The 20991-nt window shown below is 42.7% G+C and overlaps 2 protein-coding genes across 2 annotated transcripts; both read left to right on the top strand.

Annotated features, from left to right (window-relative positions):
• The first annotated feature begins 1058 nt into the window (after positions 1–1058).
• c8g (complement component 8, gamma polypeptide) lies at positions 1059–7303 on the top strand. The gene is given in 7 exon segments (NM_001124408.1): positions 1059–1462; positions 1627–1772; positions 3785–3855; positions 4750–4857; positions 5117–5221; positions 5326–5361; positions 7217–7303. Coding segments are annotated over 7 exon segments (666 nt in total). The 5' UTR covers positions 1059–1282; the 3' UTR covers positions 7237–7303.
• Positions 7304–8058: 755 nt separating this feature from the next.
• On the top strand, positions 8059–9793 carry LOC110535402 (lipocalin). The gene is made up of 6 exons (XM_036935073.1): positions 8059–8217; positions 8455–8594; positions 8704–8783; positions 8857–8970; positions 9323–9424; positions 9551–9793. The coding sequence occupies exons 1-6, from the start codon at positions 8128–8130 to the stop codon at positions 9568–9570; spliced, it is 546 nt and encodes a 181-aa protein (XP_036790968.1). The 5' UTR covers positions 8059–8127; the 3' UTR covers positions 9571–9793.
• The last annotated feature ends 11198 nt before the right edge of the window (positions 9794–20991 follow it).

Raw genomic sequence — 20991 nt, 5'->3', positions numbered from 1 at the left:
GGATGTTTTCAGCGGCAGGGTGGCTGGGAGACTAGTCACGATCGAGGCAAAGATGAACGGAGCAAAGTTCAGAGCGGTCCTTGATGACAACTTGCTCCAGAGTGCTCAGGACCTCAGACTAGGGCAAAGGTTGTCAGGGGACAATTACATATTTACCTGATGTGTTTGATATTAATAGTAAACAATTATATATTTAACTAAGAGGAAGACTGGCCTGCTAATGCTGAGTATTTATGGTGTCCACTCTAGCTTCATTGTTAGGGAAGCTCTCAGCTTCACAACTTAGAGTTTGCGGTCGACAGTTTCATTATTGCAATAATTAATTGATGATTGTTTGAATAATTGTCCAAGTCTCTCTCAGTAATGAAATTATCACTAGATGGTTCACCTTCCAAAAGGACAAAGGCCCCAAGCACACTGCCAAGACAATGCAGGAGTGGCTTCGGGACAAGTCTCTGAATGTCCTTGAGTGGCCCAGCCAGAGCATGGACTTGAACCCGATCAAACATCTCTGGAGAGACCTGAAAATAGCTGTGCAGTGACACTCCCCATCCAACCTGACAGAGCTTGAGAGGATCTGCAGAGAAGAATGGGAGAAACGCCCCGAATACAGGTGTGCCAAGCTTGTAACATCATGCCCAAGAAGACTCAAGAGCCAAAGGTACTTCAACAAAGTACTGAGTAAAGGGTCTGAACACTTATGTAAATGTGATATATCAGTTGTTTTTTTATATATATATATATATATTTGCACAAATTTCTACAAACTTGTTTTTGCTTCGTCATTATGGGGTATTGTGTGTAGATTGATGAGGATATTTTTTTGTCATCCATTTTAGAATAAGTCAGAGGGGTCTTAATACCTGAATGCAATGCAGTTACAATGATATCAACATCGCACCCTCTCTGTCAGAAGCACACACTGCACTGACTGGTATGTCCAGCCCACTGCCAGTAAAGGGCTGTTAATGATAAACACAGCAAGAGGTCATCACCCCCTCTGTGTGTGTGCGTGTGTGTCAACATTTGTCCAGAAAGAGGCAGCACAGAGAAAGTGACGGTCGGACACAAGACAGAGGGAAAGATAAATCGTGGAGTGGGTCATTTTTTTCCTTGTCGATGGACATCAGTTCTGGTATTACACTAGACATAATCATTTAGCAGGGATCCAGGCAAAATCAATCAGATTACACTAGCATTGTGATAAGAACTTTGTGGGACAGACACAGCAGAAGGAAGAAGCAGAGAGCGGTGTTGGGAGTGTTTTGGGGACAGTGCTAGAATGACTGGGGTGTGGCAGTGTGTTACCATGCTAATGGTGGTGTGTGTGTGTCTATGGGGGTCGGCGGAGGCGATTGGGGGAGCAAAGAGCCGACCACGACCCCAGAGGAGACCTCCCAAGAAGCCCAAGGTGAACCCCATTGACGACACCCCCCCAGCTCATAACATTGACATACAACAGGTAGGTAGGTACAAGAGTGTGTTTGTGTGTGAGTGTGTTTGTGTGTGTGTGTATGTGTGTGCAAACATGATCTCACAAATACAGCACAAACTCAGCCAGTGGCGGACGTGCCTTGACGTTGTCAATGTTGAAACCCTGCTGTATCGTGTGTGTGTGTGTTGTAGATGGGAGGGCCGTGGTACCTGGTCAACGCAGCGTCTAAGTGTAACTTCCTGATGAAGAACGGTCTGAAGGTGGAGGCTACTGTGATGACCCTGACGCCCCCCTCCTCTCAAAACCCCACTCTCTCTGTTAGCACTACCACACGCCTGTGAGTTACACTCCTTTCTCTCTGTTAGCACTACCACACATCTGTGAGTTGCACTCCTCTCTCTCTGTTAGCACTACACACGTTTGTGAGTTACACTCCTCTCTCTGTGTTAGCACTACCACACGTCTGTGAGTTACACTCCTTTCTCTCTGTTAGCACTACCACACGTCTGAGTTACACTCCTTTCTCTGTTAGCACTATACACGCCTGTGAGTTACACTCCTTTCTCTGTTAGCACTATACACGCCTGTGAGTTACACTCTTCTCTCTCTGTTAGCACTATACACGCCTGTGAGTTACACTCTTCTTTCTCTGTTAGCACTACCACACGCCTGTGAGTTACTCCTTTCTCTGTTAGCACTACCACACGTCTGTGAGTTGCACTCTTCTTTCTCTGTTAGCACTACCACACGTCTGTGAGTTACACTCCTCTTTCTCTGTTAGCACTACCACACGTCTGAGTTACACTCCTCTCTCTCTGTTAGCACTACCACACGCCTGTGAGTTACACTCCTCTCTCTCTGTTAGCACTACCACACGTCTGTGAGTTACACTCCTCTCTCTCTGTTAGCACTACCACACGCCTGTGAGTTACACTCCTCTCTCTCTGTTAGCACTACCACACGCCTGTGAGTTACACTCAGTGTTATTTCAAGTGCTATATTATCAGCTTTGTAAAGTGTTTTAGCAATTTGAAAGTAGTTGTAGTATGAATAGTGGGGGAAGATAAATAGACAGATAAATATAGGTGGTATTTATAATGGTGTTTGTTCTCCACTGGTTGCCCTTTTCTCATGGCAATGGGCCACAAATGATGCTACAGTGATTGCACAGTGCAATATTTTGCCTAACAGCTATGGGAGTTTATCAATATTTGATTTGTTTTCAAATTCTTTGTGGGTCTGTGTGATCTGTGGAAAATGTGTTTCTCTAATGTGGTCAAACATTTGTCAGGAGGTTAGGAATAGCGGCTCAGTTTGCAACTCATTTTGTGGACAGTGGTCACATAGCCTGTCTCCTGTTGAGAGCCAGGTCTGCCTATGGCTACCTCTCTCAATAACAAGGCTATGCTCACTGAGTCTGTACATAGTCAAGGATCTTCTTTGTTTTGGGTGTCACGGTGGTCAGATATTCTGCCACTATGTACTCTCTGTTAAGGGCCAGATACCATTCCACTTTGCTCTGTTTTTTTGGTTGATTCTTTCCAGTGTCATTGTTAGCTTTTTGCTTTCTCATTATTTGGTGTGGTCTAATTGTGTTGCTGTCCTGGGGCTCTGTGGGGTCTGTTTGTATTTGTGAACAGAGCCCTAGTGTGTATGCATCGCTTCCTTTTTAGGTGGTTGTAGAATTTAACAACTATTTTCTGGATTTGGATAACTAGCGGGTATAGTCCTAATTCTGCTCTGCTTGTACACAAAGTATATTTTTGCAGAATTCTGCTTCTGTTGCTCGCTCTCTCACTCTCTTTCCATTTCTCTCTTTTTCCATATCTCTTTCTTTCTCTCTCGCTCTCTCTCTCTTTGCACCCTCTTTCACGCTCTTCCTTCCTTTTGCTCTTCAAGTCCTTTCTTTCGGAGAGTACCCAAGTCTACCACCAGAGAGCACTCTCTCTCGCTATCTACCTCTTATCTCTTCACATTCTCTCTCAGCTTTCTCTCTCCTTTTCTCTCTGTCTCTTATGTCAAGTCAAACTTACTCAAAGTGTCAGTAAACACAGTAAACTACACCACTACACAACACTTTTTACCTGAAAAAGACAGTCTTGGCTCTATAGACATTGTTCCTATACTGGGGAACTGAAAATGTTATGCCTGTTTTGACTTGTTATATAATGAATCTGGCTGAACCAGAGGAAATAGTTGGTTGTGCAAGTTGCAAATCTCCCCCCACACACACACTCACACACACACACACGTACACACACAAACAGTCTTATGCAATGTTAAAGCTACCTGAGTAGATAACTCCGCTGATCTGTCTAACTTTTATTTTTTTTGTCCCCCCCTCCCCAGTAACCACCAGTGTTGGGAGATCCTGCAGGCGTACACCATCACCCCCACCCCAGGACGCCTTGTACTCAATGGTAAGAGTCCTGTCACACACAGAGACATGCCTTACAGCCCTGTTAACTGCTATAGACACCCTTCTTCACTCTGCCTTCTCCTCCTCCACCCGGCAGTCTCCTCCAACTGTATCTCTGAGAGCACTGCTTTGTCTCTTTAAAATTGCAGCTGGAACCCCGTGTCCCCAACATTCCACTGCTCTAAACTGATTGGCTTTTCATTCAAAGTATGCAAATCTGATAGGTGAGAATTGTCTGCTAATTGAATGATTAGAATATTCCGCCCTGAAACATATAATTGTATGGAATTGATTAGAATGTATAAAATCATAATCAATAAATGTGTAGTTCTAGTTCAGAATTAGGGTAGAACAATATGTCTTTATGGTATTTTAAACACAGACTGTCTGAGCTTGGGAGAGAACAGGGAGTACATGTCAAGAACAAGGTCACAAAGCTCTGGCGGCTGGGTAGCAGGACGTGTGTGTGTGTGTGTGTGTATGGCTGTGTGAATGTGTGAATGTGTGGACATGAGAAGTCAGTATAAAATGAATTGTTTTGTATTCTTGACTTTGGAACGTACTCTGAATAAACTGTGCTAACCTTTTGTATAAGCTGAGTCTTTGACTAATTATTATTATACCCATGGTCTTACAAACCTCGGGAATTGGTCAGAGCTATTGATGGATTGTTATTATCATTGGGATTGGAAATTCTCTTATCAAAATCACACGTTATAGTCTGGGAACAATCACTGTGATAGATTTACTATGTGTGTTTCAAAGGAACACCAGAGGAGAATTAATGTTCATATTCAAATGACATTAGTTGAGAATGAGGTGCAAATTTGATCTTGTGTCAAAGTTATTGATATTACTGTATTATTATTGTTAACTATTATTGTTTTCCATGTAGGTAGTAGACCGTTGCTGAACACTGATATAGTGATTGGAGAGTCAGACTATAGCTCCTACGCTGTGTTTTACTACCAGAAACAGGGACAGCTCACCATGAAGCTCTACGGTCAGTCTGCGGCTTGCATGCTGCCAACCTGATTGATACCCTGTACTAACAACATGCACGCCAACACTATGGGACAATATATCGGTTTGAAGCCAGGTTTTCTGAGCATGACAAGACTCTGTTAGCCAGCAGAGCTAAAGCCTAGGCATTACTTCTGGGAGATATGGTTCACCAAACCACATTCAGTAAACCATTTCAGAAACATTAATGTTGAAGTCACTGAGAATGTTTCAAGGAGGCTGTTGTGTTTTCTCTACAGGCAGATCCAAGGATACCCTTTCAGAAGCCATCTTGGATAAGTTTGAGGACCTGGCTGAGAAAAAGGGCCTGGGATTGGCCTATGTGTTTGCCTTCCCCAACTACAGTAGGAACTTCTCTATCATAACTCACACACACAGCCTGCCATAACTACATCTCTACCACAGCCTGCATACATACTTAAAATTAAATTGTTTCCAATCTGTACAGGTCACTGCGAGTCTGTGGACAAGGACCATGTGATCAGTGAGTATACCATTTCAAACATTTGTTAAACCATTTATGTGGGGCATCGTGGACCTACAATGGCAAAATAAAGGAATTGTCCAAATATAGAGTACATCAATATAAATGTAGACGCTTCAGAATCATCTGTTGTAGAAGGACAAGAACCAGCTGGCTGAGGTTACTAAGGCACTCCATCTCAGTGCTACAGACCCTGATTCGATTCCAGGCTGCATCACAACCGGCCGTGATTGGGACTCCCATAGGGCTGCACACAATTTCCCCAGTGTGGCCGGGTAGGCCGTCATTGTAAATAATAATTTATTCTTAACTGACTTGCCTAGTTAAATAAAAAATGTAAACAAAACAAGAATCCTAAACCACCCCTTCACGCTTACCAACAAGCTCGGGGCCCTCGGTTGGCATGTGTTGGTGATAAAACTCAGAGGGTGACTTCCAGAGAGTGGCAAAGTAATCAATAAACTAATTAACTTCGGAACATACTTGTGACTTGAATGATGTTTAAATTATAAAACAAGCATGAAATTAAATGAACAAATCCCCCCCAGCCCTTTTACAAGATATAAACCCCAGTAAAGTAAAATATTTTATTTAGGAATTATTGCACGTTACTACATGCGTCAATTCATGAAACCAGACATAAACAAATACACGTGGCATATAATTAGGCATGAAGCGCCATTATTTTGTATTAAAGGTCCAATACAGCCGTTTTTATCTCAATATCAAATTATTTACTGGTAAAAATTAAGTACCTTACTGTGATTTTTTTCAATTAAAATGGTACAAAAATAAACTAAAATATATTCTTAGCTAAGTGCAATTTCTCAAGCAAGACTTTTGTTAGGACTGTCTGGGAGTGGTCTGAGTGGGCAGGGGAGAACTGAAAACTAACTGTTATTGGCAGAGAGGTTCGGAACTTTCTTTCTTGGACTATTAAATAATGGTGATGTCACCATGAAGGCCAAAACTCTATTCCACCAAAACTGGCAGAAATGTCAGGCTTTTCAAACTGCTCTTGTAAAAAAAAAGGGCATTATCACAATTTCACAGTATTATTACAACAGTGTGGAAATATAGAGTACCAGTCAAAAGTTTGGACACACCTACCCATTCAAGGGTTTGTCTTTATTGCTATTTTCTACATTGTATAATAATAGTGAAGACATCAAAACTATGGAATCATGTAGTAACCAAAAACATAGTAAACAAATTTAAATATATTTTATATGTAACACTTGTTTTGTTACTACATGATTCCACATGTGTTATTTCATAGTTTTGATGTCTTCACTATTATTCTACAATGTAACAAATAAAGAAAAATGCTTGAATGAGTAGGTGTGTCCAAAAATTTGACTGGTACTGTATATATAAAACACAGGAAATCACGTTTTTGACTGCACTGGTCCTTTAAATTGTCAAACTCCAAACAGGCTATGTCGGGACAGCACTTTGCTCTGAAGGCTGAAGCCTAATTAGCCCATACACCCTCTATGATTTTCACTCCCTCGTCTTTGGTAGACTCGGAGCAAATGGAGAGAGGCAAAGGGAAGGGGGGTGATTTGGGATTCGGACAGATGCAGATTGGTGGAATGGCATCCAACCCCCTTTAACTTTGAAAAAAAACATCACGTTTACTCCTTTGCAGGGCATGTGGAAATGTACTTGCACAACGGTCAGTTAGATAAATTGCGTTAACAAGTTTATCTAACTGTTTTGAAAACGCGACTGCAAATCTATAGTATAGAAACCGATTTGTAAAAATAAAATGGGCATGTTTATTTTTCTCTAACTTAATTCACTTCGTATAGTTTGAGTTTATTTCTGAGCTTGTTTCATCTCTCCTTCCCAGACTGCGTGCCAACATGTTGAGGAAGATTCCAAGACCCTGTATTCTGACTGCTCATCAATACATGGCATATTAAAATGATTGAATTGCTTATGTGTGCGTGTTTTTGTACTCACTACTGAATCTCCTCTCCGGATAGGCTTACTTAGGGAGTTCTCTCGCATGCTAATGAGTCCCAGATGCAGCCTGGAGGGCCAGGGGGTTTAGTTACAAAACGGGGGTCTACAAATCCCTAGCCCCCATCCTAAACATCCCAGAGAGAGGCTGTGTACACGTGTGTGTATTATGTAACCAACTCCCTGCCTACAAGACTCTGCCTGCCTCCTTCAGAACAAAGAGAGTTCAGGGCCATTATGTATCCCTCAAAGTTATGTATCTTTCAGACCTCAGCTGTATGTATACTTTAGGAGGAATTCACCCCAAACCCCAACATGACTTTAGACCTCTGTGAACCCATGTTCTGTCCTGCAAACGGTTACATTTTCTTACTAGTTTTACAACTCACATCTTGCAAGCATGCATCCCTCGGTGGTAATGAGGACTGCTTTACCGGCTCACTCTGAGGACACTGTGTGTATGTGTCAGTGCATGCATATTTGTGCATGTGTGTACATACTCATGTGTCTTCATGCTTACTAATGCATTTCATGGTGGAGGTGCTAGTGATCAGGAATATGAGTTGTCTGAATAAATAGTCCCCCCCCCTCCTCCTCCATGTGCAGTTGTGTAAGAGTGACATTTACATATCTTTGTGGGATGGAGAGGGGTGGGACTAACTACTGGAGCCAAGGGGTTAGGAAAGGGGAGGAGTAGAGGAGGGGTGGGGTGGTACAAGCTGGAGGATATAAGGACATTCACTCTCTCCTCACACACACCCTGGAGAGTTGAGCAGTCGCACACACCAATCTGTAACCATGATGCTGAGGATGATGGGAGTTCTGCTGTGCGCTGCGCTGGTCGCCTGCATCGACGTCGTGCCCCAGAAAGACTTCAACCTGGAGAAGGTAAGAGAGAGAAAGAGGGCAACAGAAAGAAACATACTGAGAGAACAAATGAGATTGAGAAAGTGCAGGCAAAAAGCTGAGAGAAAAGGTGTACAAGAGATTCTGAGGTTTAATGGGGTCAGAGAAGAGCATAGTACACAGTGTAATCTGCAATGACTATGGAATTAATTTGAATTGTGAGAATGAATGATGTCGTTCTTATTCTGTTTCTAACTATATCGTTCTCACGCTCCCCAGATGGCTGGTAGGTGGTGGATTGTGGGCTTTGCCACCAACGCCCATTGGTTTGTGAGCCATAAGGCTGACATGAAGATGGGCACTTCCGTGATGCTGCCCACCGCCGGAGGAGACCTAGACCTCACCTACACCAACCTGAAGTCAGTGTGTGTGAGAGAACATTGTGTGTGTGTGTGTGTGTGTGTGTGTGTGTGCGTGGGCGTGTGTTTGTCTATAGAACTCACACTGACTCTGGTCTTTCTCTCTCAGCGCTGATGGTACTTGCTGGAGGATGACACATCTAGCCAAGAAGACTGACATCCCAGGCCGCTTCACCTTCACCAGCCAGCGTGAGTATGTGCACGCACGCACACAGTTGACATAAGTCCCCCTCCCTAACTTCTCTCCCCTTCTCCCTTTCAGGTTGGAACAATGAAAATGACATGCGTGTGGTGGCTGTCCAGTATGATGACTTTGCTCTGATCCACACCATCAAGACCAAAGACGGAGTACCTGAGGTGCTCAACAAGCTCTACAGTAAGTCTGTCTGACTGCATTTCTGAAATGAATTGACGCTTTTAAAGATGTTCATGTGTTGTGTGTGTGTGTAATTAATCAGTTCTTTGGTCTGCGTTTTTAGACTGGTCGTGTTAACTTGGTGGTGTTGTGCTTCTACAGCTCCATTGCTTCCTGTTTGGGGTTTTATGCTAGGTTTCTGTATAGCACTTTGTGACATTGGCTCATGTGAAAAGGGCTTTATAAATATGATTGATTGATGGTGTTAACCTGGTGGTGTTGTCTTAAGCTGGTGGTGTTGTGTTAACCTGGTTGTGTTAAATGTGTGGTGTTGTCTTAACCTTGTGTTAACTTGGTGTTGTTGTGGTTGCAGGTCGCACTCCAGAGGTGAGCACAGCACTGCAGCAGAAGTTCATGCAGTTCTCTCTGGATACAGGAATCATCTCCGACAACATTGCTATCCTGCCCAAGAATGGTGACACATTACACAGCATACATGCAAGATCACACACATATACTTACTGTATGTACAATATTACAACAATCGCGTGTGCTTCAGTAGAAAATAATCTGCTCACTCTTTTCTCCCTCTGTATTGAAGGTGAATGTACCGAGGCATGAAGTGTTTCTTCACTGACCCCCCCATCCCTCGTCGAATCCTCCTCCACGGTTCCACCTCTCCTGTCTCTCCATTTCACATCCAAACTCTTCTCCTGGGAGAAGACAAACAAGAACCCCCCCCCCCCCCCCCCCCCCGATGCACCACTCTTCATCCCTTTTCTACATTTTTTTACTGCTGATATGTTTTGATTTTCTTGTGCTGAAATAAAGAATGTGTAACAACTCAAGTCTAAAAGTTAATGTAAACAATACGTAGGTTACAGTTACATTTACATAAACCTACCTGCACTACATTAATGTGAAAGTACATTTCAGAAGCCATTCCAGAGAGTCCCAGGTTTTTAATCACAAATGGGACTTCATAAATATACAAGGTTAGAATGATGAGGATAAAGAAAATGTATTTTAAAAGTTAAATAGCTGTTCTGTAGCCATTCAGGATCTCAGAATAACAGCAGCTGTACAGCTCCGTGTGACATTCGGTAAAGCAGAGGCTAGAACTAAAAGTTGATTGTATGGCTGAGCTTTCTGTTGTACTCTTCAATTTTGTAATTCAAACTAATAATAAGAGATCAGACACACCAAGGATACTGACTGGTGAAAGGTACTTAGCACCTCTTCCCAGTGTTGGCAATTAACTCTGTTCACATAGCAAATATCCACCACCAATCCAATAGTCAAAATATTCCAGACCATGTGGTAGTAGCTTGTTTGTCTTGTGCCTGCTGTAGATAGCTAGCAAGATGCACTAATGTTGTTGCTAGTGTTAGTTAACTAGCTAGCAACATGATAATTTAATCACAATCGACTCGTTTTTGAATGAAGCAGCTGCATGTAAGCTGCAGAGAGTAATTTGTCCTGCTGGCAAATGGCGATGCTAACATTAACTAGCAAGCGCACTGGCAGTATAGAATAATGGAGAGTGAATTAAATGGTCTTCATCTTAAGTGTTGTGCATTGTGTTGCATTTACCACCCCACTCGATTCATAAGTGTGTGTGACGGCCTGGCTCAGTTAGCAAGCTAACTAATGAGCTAGTGCACATTATCCAACCTATCCAAAAAAATCCTTCTTCAAGCACAACACTTCTTAGCTAGATATAAAGACTTGCCCTGGAAAAAATATTTATGATGCAGCTTTATTGTTTTAGTTGGAACAATTCTGATGAAAAGGGGCTGGATTATAGCGGGTTTTGTCAGTACCAGGTCTGTACGCAGCATGTATGCATTTTGTTTCAGCAAGAGAAGGAACGGACTCCTACTGTCCTAAGTACCAATCAAATCACATTTTAGTTGTCACATGCGCAGAACACAACAGGTGTTTCACCTTACAGTGAAATGCTTACTTACAAGCTCTTAACCAACAATGCTTTAAGAAGTTAAGAAAAATTGGCAGATCTCTCTGTTTCTGGCCTCTAAATAAAACTACCACAGAGTAAATATTTTTTATTGCAACAATAATACCAATATTACACATCAATAGAGGGACATTCCTGTGTATACAATGACAAAATAAATGTACAAAACAGCAGGTGAACCCCTCCTGAACTCCCACCCTCAAAAAAAGAATAAGACAAATTCAGGACAAGGCAATGAGACATTAACAGACATTCAGACATGACTTCTAATAATTCCAACTTAAGTTTCACAAGTTTGAGGGATTTATAAAATTGTAACAGTTCAATGAAAAAAATTAACAAAATAAGGAATTGTCCCACCCCATTTACATTTGTGGATATAATATTTGGAGAATAGAAATAAATAGTTATGATCAGAATTACAAGGATAAGCATAATGCCATTTAACATCATCAAAGGTAAACATAGGTCATTTAGGAGATTTTATGCACGTTTAATACTGAATTTCAACCCATAGTTTACTAGAATGGCGACATTAAAAATAAATAAATGCTCTATAGATTCTGAATGAGCAAAAACACAAGGAGTTTTGTCAAAATTGAACCTTTTGTGCAAGAAATCATTAACAGGGTAGATGGAAGAAAATATTCTTCAGCTGTGCCATCAGAGACTCTGGGTTCGCGCCCAGGCTCTATCGTAACCGGCCGCGACCGGGAGGTCCGTGGGGCGATGCACAATTGGCCTAGCGTCATCCGGGTTAGGGAGGGCTTGACCGGTAGGGATGTCCTTGTCTCATCGCGCACCAGCGATTCCTGTGGCGGGCCGGGCGCAGTGCGCGCTAACCAAGGTTGCCAGGTGCACGGTGTTTCCTCCGACACATTGGTGCGGCTGGCTTCCTGGTTGGATGCGCGCTATGTTAAGAAGCAGTGCGGCTTGGTTGGGTTGTGTATCGGAGGACGCATGACTTTCAACCTTCGTCTCTCCCGAGCCCCTACGGGAGTTGTAGCGATGAGACAAGATAGTAGCTACTAAAACAATTGGATACCACGAAATTGGGGAGAAAAAGGGGTCAAAAATAAAAATAATTTTAAAAAAAAGTGTTTCTTTAACTTTTGGGATAACTGGACAATTAAGGTAAAAGGTAGTCACTTTTGACCATAGTATGGGTTGATCACTTCCATAGCAAAATATGACTTAATTAACTGTCAATCCTATCCACTTATTGTTTAAGTCCCCATCCCAGCACAACTGGTGTTGTGTCCAACATATACTTCTTAATTTGAAACAATATACAAACGATATATGAACTACCCATCACTGCGACCTGTATGCTCTCGTTGGCTGGCCCTCAATACATATCCGTCGCCAAGCCCACTGGCTCCAGGTCATCTATAAGTATTTGCTAGGTGAAGCCCCGCCTTATCTCAGCTCACTGGTCACCATAGCAACACCCACCCGTAGCACCGCTCCAGCAGGTATATTGCACTGGTCACCCCCAAAGCCAACACTTCCTTTGGCCGCCTTTCCTTCCAGTTCTTTGCTGCCAATGACTGGAACAAATTGCAAAAATCACTGAAGCTGGAGTCTTAGATCTCCCTCTCTAACTTTAAGCATCAGCTGTCTGAGCAGCTTACCGATCACTGTACCTGTACACAGCCAATCTGTAAATAGCACACACACCTCATCCCAATATTATTACTTACCCTCTTGCTCTTTTGCACCCCAGTATCTCTACTTGCACATCATCATCTGCACATCTATCACTCCAGTATTAATGCTAAATTGTAATTATTTTCACCTCTAGGACCTATTTTATTTCCTTCCTCCCTACTCTTCTACATTTGCACACACTGTACATAGATCTTTCTATTTTTATTTTATTTTGTGTTATTTACTGTATGTTTGTTTATGTGTAACTCTGTGTTGTTGTTTTTGTCGCACTGCTTTTCCTTTATCTTGGCCAGGCCGCAGTTGTAAATGAGAACGTGTTCTCAACTGGCCTACCTGGTTAAATAGTGTGAAAAAAATAAAAAATAATAATTACATTTAAAAAATGACCAAGTATGTCTCTGTCTATATCCAATTCAAACACTCCCCGCAACATCTCCCACTACAGCAGGTATGATGGTGTGTGTGTGTGTCTCTCTCACCCGTCTCAGGCTCCTCCTGGTCTGCAGCTCCTGCTTTTGCTTAAGCCTCACCTCCTCCAGACTCAGACACATACTAAACACACACACACACACTATTTTATGAAATCCACCTCAGGCTCATGTAAACTATAACATTTAGTTGTACCACGGTGCACCCTTGTGGCTATAAACAGAACTACAGCAGATACATCTACTGACAGACAGACAGACACAGTACTGTCTTCAGACAGTGCTCCACCGAGGAAGAGCATGATGGTTGCGATGAAGCATGTTGCGGTGAAGCATACTACTCCTACAGATCTGGGTTCAAATACTAATTCAATTACTTTCACATACTTAATTAATGCAAGTATTTAGATATATATTTTGGGGAAATAAAGTAGTTGAATATTGGAATGTTTTTGGAAATACGCCTGGAAAGTATTGGCATGTCTTTGAAAATACTCAAATCCACAGAGTATTTTCAAATACAAATAATCCCATCCATCTGAACCCATGTTTTAGGAGTATTTGAAGGTAAGATATTTGGAAATAAGTATTTGAAAATATTTTCAAATAGTAGGTTATTTATAGAAGTTGTTTGAAAATACAGGCCTCCAGAGTGGCTCAGTGCGCCATCTCTCGAACCAGGATCTCTAAGGCACTGCATCGCAGTGATAGCTGTGCCACTAGAGATCCTGGTTCGAGTCCAGGCTCTGTTGCAGCCGGCCTTGACCAGGAGACCCACGGCAATTGGCCCAGCATCGTCCGGGTTAGGGGAGGGTTTGGCCGACAGGGATGTTCTTGTCCCATCGCGCTCTAGCGACTCCTGTGGTGGGCCGGGAGCAGTGCACGCTGACACAGTCGCCAGGTGTACGTTGTTTCCTCTGACACATTGGTGCGGCTGGCTTCTGGGTGAAGTGGGCATTGTGTCAAGAAGCAGTGCGGCTTGGCTGGATTGTGTTTTGGAGGACGCACAGCTCTCAACGTTCGCCTCTCCCGAGTCAGTACGGGAGTTGCAGCAATGAGACAAGACTGTAACTACCAATTAACCTAAACCTAAACCTAAATTAATAAACCTAACCCTAACCTTTAACGCACTGCTAACCTCATTGTAAGGGGTGCGTAATCGGTGGCAGGGAAGTCAGACGAAGGAGAGCAGAACTTGGTAATAGCCGGAGCCGTTTAATAGAAAACCCACGACATAAACGACATAAAAATAACAAGAATAATTGGGTACAAAAACCCCTCGTGCACAAGCACTTACAATAAACAATCCCACACAAAGACATGGGGGGGGGTTAAATAGGGGGTTAAATACACAACAAATGATTGAGGGAATTGAAACCAGGTGTGAGGAAAAATAAGACAAAACACATGGAAAATGAAAAGTGGATCGATGATGGCTTAGAAGACTGGCGACGTCGACCGCCGCCCGAACAAGGAGAGGACCCGACTTCGGCGGAAGTCGTGACACTCATGCCTAACCCTAACTTTAAATTAAGACCTAACCTTAACCACAACCTTAACCACACTGCTAACATGATGTCTAACCCTAATGTATTTTGTAACAAGATACTTTCAAGAGCTGTAACTTGTATTTTCAAAATACAAAATACTTTTGTATATCATTTTTAGAGCGATTCACAATTAACAATGACCAACACAATTCCAGTCAAAATAGAAGTTTGTAAGAAATACGACCCAAGTCAATTTGTTGCCAATATCATGTATCCCAATAGCTTTCAAACTTTTTGACTTGCTATTGCAAAAAAAGGTGTGGTACAAAACTTGAGACCCCATCACACGCACATGCACGAGTACACGCGCATGTGCGCACAATTGCGGCGCAAATGTAGCCTGCCATACTGCCATAAACGATGTTGCGTTTTCAAAACGTAAAATAAGCTACAGAAATAAACATCGTTTTACACCTGCATTTCGAGCTGCAAGTCATTCATGATAGCTGCCAATACCATCTAGGGATATATCATGTCTCTTCCCTGGAGACCAGAGCAAGCAGGGGCGGATGGATGTTCTGTCTCCACCGCGACATCATTTTGGAATGAAGCACCTCGTTGCCAGGCGGGTAGACCTGTATTTCCTCTCAAATACCATAATAAATTCGCCATAATATGTTACATCTTCATCCCATAATATCGAAGGCAGTGCGATGTTACAACTGCTGATTTTTAGACATATAGCCAGAAGCCACCCACTCCAATTCAACAGTCGCTGGGCCTATTCCACGTTGGTTCAACGTAATTTAATTGAAATCACATGGAAGCAACTTTGATTCAACCCAAACTAGGTTTATCTTAAATATTAAAAAGTATCAATCAAATCGCCAGGTAGCCTATTATTCTCGCAAATATGAGTCAGTAGTAGATTGCTAAACTGTATTTTTAATATGGATGATAAACGTAGACCTACTATGTTTTTGCCAGGCTAAATTTGAGGAAATTAACCAAGTTCTTTCTGGTCATGCGTGCCGTGCCAATGCTGATGACTGGGTCATTGGTCAAAAATCAAGACGCACAACTTTTTGGTTCTGAAAGACATATGAGAAGGATTTAGAATAACGACCAAAAATCTATACACATTTTTGGGGAAATTATATGACCACCGAAAAGGGCACTTTGGAGACTGGAAGGGGCAAGGGGCAAGTGCTCTTCACCGGTAGAGCCTTATTTGTGCACGCTGTGTTGGGTAGGTTACTTTCTAGATGTAATCCGTTAGTTACTAGTTACATGTCCAAACTTGTAATAGGTAACATACATTTTGGATTACCCTTAAACTCAGTAACGAAATCTGATTAATTTAAATTACATTCCTCTCAATAGGAACAGGTTAGTACCACAAAGTCATCAAATCTGATTTTAAACCTAACCCAAATTTTAACCACACTACTAACCCTAATGCCTAACCTTAAATAAAAACCAAAAAAGCATTTATTTTTTCATAAATTTTTACATTATAACAAATTTTGGCCAATATAGCTGAAATCATTCAGTTCTGCCTCCAGGACAGTGGCGACCTGTCATTCAGGGCAGGTGGGGCAGAGCCCACATTTGTAGCATTTTTGTTGGCCTGTTTTGCATGTTATTTTGGCATTAATACATATCACATATCAGTTTTCAAACAATGTAATTTTTTAAATATATCATTGAGTTAATAAAGCTGCATACAAACATGGTCTGTTTTTTTTTCTTGAGTAAGGCAGCTCCAAAATGCAGGTGTTTCAGCCTAGCTCAGTGTTTTCTGTGGTGGTGGGGCAAGCCAGCAGAAAGTATGGAACACTGCGCCGTGATTGGTGCAGTGTTCTGTCACTCATGTGGACACTACGTCACCACCAAGTCTAAGGGTAGAGCTCTAAAATTCTAGCCCCTTGGGTGCTGCCATAGAGTTACATTAGAAGTGCCCATCCATTAAGGCTCAAGGTCATTGGCCACAGATAAAATTACGTCAAATCACGTTATATCTACAGTAGCTTTGATTGGACTGATCAAGATCAAAATCTTAGCTAGCAGTTTTATGAGTCAAGTTGACAATATACTGGCAAATCCTTTTTAATCATTGTCATATGAAGAGAAATAATGAAGAGAAATTATAAATAAAACGTATCGGTGCTCATCAGCCATTGGACATAAACATTACATAACAAGTTGGAAATCGCAAATTCAACAATGAGTGGTTTGGAAGGAATCAGTGGCTTACTGCAAGCATTGCAAAACAATCACCTCAACTAACCGGTGCCCCCCGTACATTGTTCTGGTACCCCCTGTATATAGTCTCGCCATTGCTATTGTTATTTTACTGCTGCTGTTTAATTATTTGTTACTTAAAAAAAAAATGTTTTACTTATCTATTTTTAAGTTAACATGTTTTTCTTCTTAACTTCTTAAAGCATTGTTGGTTAAGGGCTTGTAAATAAGCATTTCACTGTAAGGTTGTATTCTGCGCATGTGACAAATACAATTTTATTTTATTTTATTTGATAATTAGCCTGATATTCAGTGGAGTGTTTGTGGCTGTGTGGTCCCAAGTCTAAGGGTCTCTTTTCCTAGTTTAAAATTATAAACATTCAACATTGGACATGCTGTCAATGAAGCATGATTTGTGCCATGCTCAAAACAACTTAACTCAGAACTGCAAAATCTGACTTTAGTGAGTTCAAGACAATTGGGAACTCGGGAAAAACAAGCTACGGCTGGAAAAATACCTTTTGAACTTTCATCCAACTCGGAATTGTAAATCGGGAAATCTGTCCTCTTTCTAGAGCTACGACCTGAAGATTGCTGAAGTCATCATGATTCAACCTTTTTTTGAGTTCCCAGTTGTCTTGAAAGCACCATAAATACAGAGAATGCCAGACTTTGATGACAAAATCTGTCCAAGAAGGACCACTGCGCCACCTTCCTGTTCAAGTGAGCACAACACAACAAGGTGAGTCCAAAAATGTATTGTATGCTCCTGCATAAATTATGTAATATGCCAGGGAGTTATGTATACTGTAGCTTAGAAAGTAACACTAAGTGTATGTTGTGTAGTAAGCTGTTAGTAAGCCCATGTGCCTCACCCTCATAATTTGGTCTATTTTCCCCTCTTAATTGCGCCTACTGATCTGACTTGGTGGTGCACATGTAGCCAATAACCTGTTTTTGAGGATTTGAATCATTGAATATTGTGAGAGCGTTCATTGTCTGCTTATATGTTCGATTTATTTATTCTACGGTTCTGACTTGGTGTACAGGTAGAACACTGTAAGAACGGCCCATATTCTGAATTATGCTGCCGTACATTTCAAAAGTGCTGAACAAATGGTTGTATTGACTACAGTACGTCCGTCCTAGCTCGCTCATTAATGTCTTAATCGAAATTACGGATTGCCTCTTATCTGCATGTTGTCCCCTTATACCATAGTTTGTACATCTCCATTGTCAGTAGAAACCACATTTCTTAAAGCAAGTCAGCCATATCAGCTATGTTTTTTTAAAGGCAGTAAATGAGACTGAATGAACTGTTTCGCTGCCAGACAAGGCTCCGCTGATAGCCAGGTGTAGCAGTGGTATACTGCAATTAATGTATTGTTTAGTGTTGTGTTGTGGCTTTGCTGGTATGCATCACACTTTTTTTTTCCCCCCACCAAGACTTACATGCTTAAATCGCCACTGACCCTAACCTTAAATACATTTTTGTTTTCATGAATGTGTATGATGTCCATTTTTACATTGTGGATGTGATAACTAGTGGAAACCACGACTTGTAGACAGTGGAATGGAATCCTATGCAGCGCGAAGCCTGCCAGGGCAAATTATGTTCCATCGTTCTATGATGTTCAGATTACTGACCTGTTGGAATCGCCAAAAGATCCTAGACTTTGCAGTGAGATCTAGACAGAATATACGTTTTTTTGTTGCCTCTATTCAGAAACAAGGAGAAATGTGTATCCACCAAAGAGAAAGATGGGTGGAGAGAGAGATGCCGCGTTCAAAACAACTGGTAACTCGGAAATCCCCGACTTCAGTTTGTTCAAAACAACTGGGAACTCGGAAAAAACGAGCTCCGATTGGGGAAAATCGATTTGAATGGTCATCCAACTCGGAATTCCATTTTGGGCACTCGGGTCTCATACTGGAGCTCCGACTTTCCGACCTGAAGATTACTGACGTCATGATTTGATCTCGTATTTTATTCCGATTGCGCAGTTGTTTTGAACACGTCAAAAGAGGGAATGGGGCGGGGGACCACACATAATTTGTGTGCAGTCCTCCTGCACTGTGCGTGGTGCTGTGCTGTCTCGCCCCTCTCTCTCTGTCTGAGCGTCACAGTTCTACGCTACAGTAGGTTGCTCTCTCTCCATTCCTCCCATCTGGCGGACTGACTGGCCCATCGCAGTCGTCTCTCTGGTCGCCCTGAGCAGTCTGCCGACACACAGACCCCTGGCAGGTATGAAGGGATGGAGGTAGTGAAGGGAGCACAGGGGGGGAAACCCTATGGTTCGTAAGTTATTTATATTAATCATAAACTCACATAAGCGTCTCTGGAATATTCGTAGCATATGTTTCACACTCGTGTTTGAAGCATCCGCGTTTGACTAAGATACTGTACTTTCTTTAGCAGGTTTATCACAAGCGAGGCAAAGGCATACATATAATTTATCGGGGCTGATGTTATGACGCGCTTCTGTACAATACACTTTCTGCGCTCTCTCATACCAGGAAGTGGAGCGCGCAAGGTGTCTCGAGCACGCCCCCTTTACCCTACTGACTCATTTGCAATGTTGTCCTGAAACGCAGATCAGCCTTCCTTCTGACAGAAGGAGGAGCCTATTGATAAACTAACATGCGTTTTCTCTTCGCTGATGGACAGAGAGAATAGATTTGGCTACATGCGTCACAGCTGGTTTGGGGTAGGCCTAGGTATGTAGGCTACTCTTGGTGGTTTTGGATAGAACATTTCACCACAGCCACATTTTTAATAGGTTGGAATTTTCTTGGCAGGATATTTGTTGACAAAATAGGCTATGCATCATCATCATAAACATGATTAAAGGCAAGGCACAATAGTCTCCAGCAGCTTGAGAAGCACTCTCAAGTCTAGACCCAGATGTTTGCATCTGTCGTGCTTGGGTGACACCTGCTGATGCGATGGTCCCCATATATCTCCATTATAAAGTCTTAGGATTAGTGAGTTTTACCATTACTTTGGTACAACAACTTGAAGTGCATATGTCTAATGTTTAACGGTCTGTGGAAAGATTTTGACAACGGTACCTGATTTCTCCAACGGTGGTTAACTACTTACAATGTGGTCAATCATGAACTACATTGTAAAACAGAGACAGCGGTCTGATACTGTGTGTGTGTGTGTCCTCCTGCAGTGTGCTGAAACCTAGAGGGATGGAGACAGACCCAGCCTTGGAGACATGCACTGAGAGCAGAGCAGAGACAGGGGGAGAGGAGACACGAGAGGGACCTATCACGAGGCCCAGCCCCCTGTCCCCCAATAGGTCTACAGCTGCTCACACTCCTACAGCACTCACCTCTACTCCCCCTCAGCTTACTTCCTCCTGCCCTCCTAAACTCACCCCTGCCCCCAATCCGTCTTCTAGTACACTCATCCTCACCCCTACATTCACACCCTTTTCCTCCTCTACACCCACCCCCAATCCACCTAAACTGACCCCCACCCCCTCATCCCCCCCCACACTCACCCATAAAACACTCCCTACCCTCATCTCTACAGTACTCAACCCCACCCCAACATTTACACCTACTTCTCCCTCACTTACTCCCAACCCCCTCACCTCTAAAATACTCACCCCCAGACCTACTCTCCCCACACTCACACCCACTCTACCTACACTCAAGCATTCCTCGTCTCCCTCCCCTACTAAACTCACTCACAAACCTGCTCCTCTCCCCCTCACTCCCCCCACCCTCACCCCTACTGCCCCTCTACTCACCCCCTCTCCCTCCCCTCCCTCCCCCACTGTATCTGCCATCCCTTCTCTGCCCCCCTCTGTAACCCATGGCAAAATGTCCTTTGCTCCTGGGCCTTCCTTCTTCCTGACCAATGGGAATGCAAGGCCACCCACCACGCCCACCTCTCCACAAATCACGCCTTTCCATACCCCAGCCAGCAGACAGGTAACTGACCAAATAGAAAATTTAACAAAAGCAGCACACTATGTAACCAGCCACACACACTCTCACATACTCACACAGACAACCACGTCCCTTCCTGGATCAATTGGTTTACATTCCTTTAACCAAGAGTACAGTATTCAAAATACCCCCCTAAAAATACCTCTCCCTTTTTCAGGTCCCTCTTCCTCGCCCCCTGGGTACGCCCACTCTGGTGCAAGCAAATCAGAGCATCTCGCCTGTTAGACCGAGGGTATCCCAGCAGGCCTTGCTCCTGGGTCGGAGT

This window comes from Oncorhynchus mykiss, chromosome 11 (genome assembly GCF_013265735.2).
Source record: "Oncorhynchus mykiss isolate Arlee chromosome 11, USDA_OmykA_1.1, whole genome shotgun sequence".
NCBI classification, from domain to species: domain Eukaryota; kingdom Metazoa; phylum Chordata; class Actinopteri; order Salmoniformes; family Salmonidae; genus Oncorhynchus; species Oncorhynchus mykiss.
This window is presented reverse-complemented; position numbering and strand designations above follow the sequence as displayed.

What these genes read in the sequence shown, in the direction of transcription:
- LOC110535402 (XM_036935073.1), top strand. Translation starts at nt 8,128, where the DNA reads ATGATGCTGAGGATGATGGGAGTTCTGCTGTGCGCTGCGCTGGTCGCC. An exon ending in AAGACTTCAACCTGGAGAAG is followed by an intron (nt 8,218 to 8,454) that starts GTAAGAGAGAGA and finishes CACGCTCCCCAG; the next exon opens with ATGGCTGGTAGGTGGTGGAT. An exon ending in CTTCACCTTCACCAGCCAGC is followed by an intron (nt 8,784 to 8,856) that starts GTGAGTATGTGC and finishes TCTCCCTTTCAG; the next exon opens with GTTGGAACAATGAAAATGAC.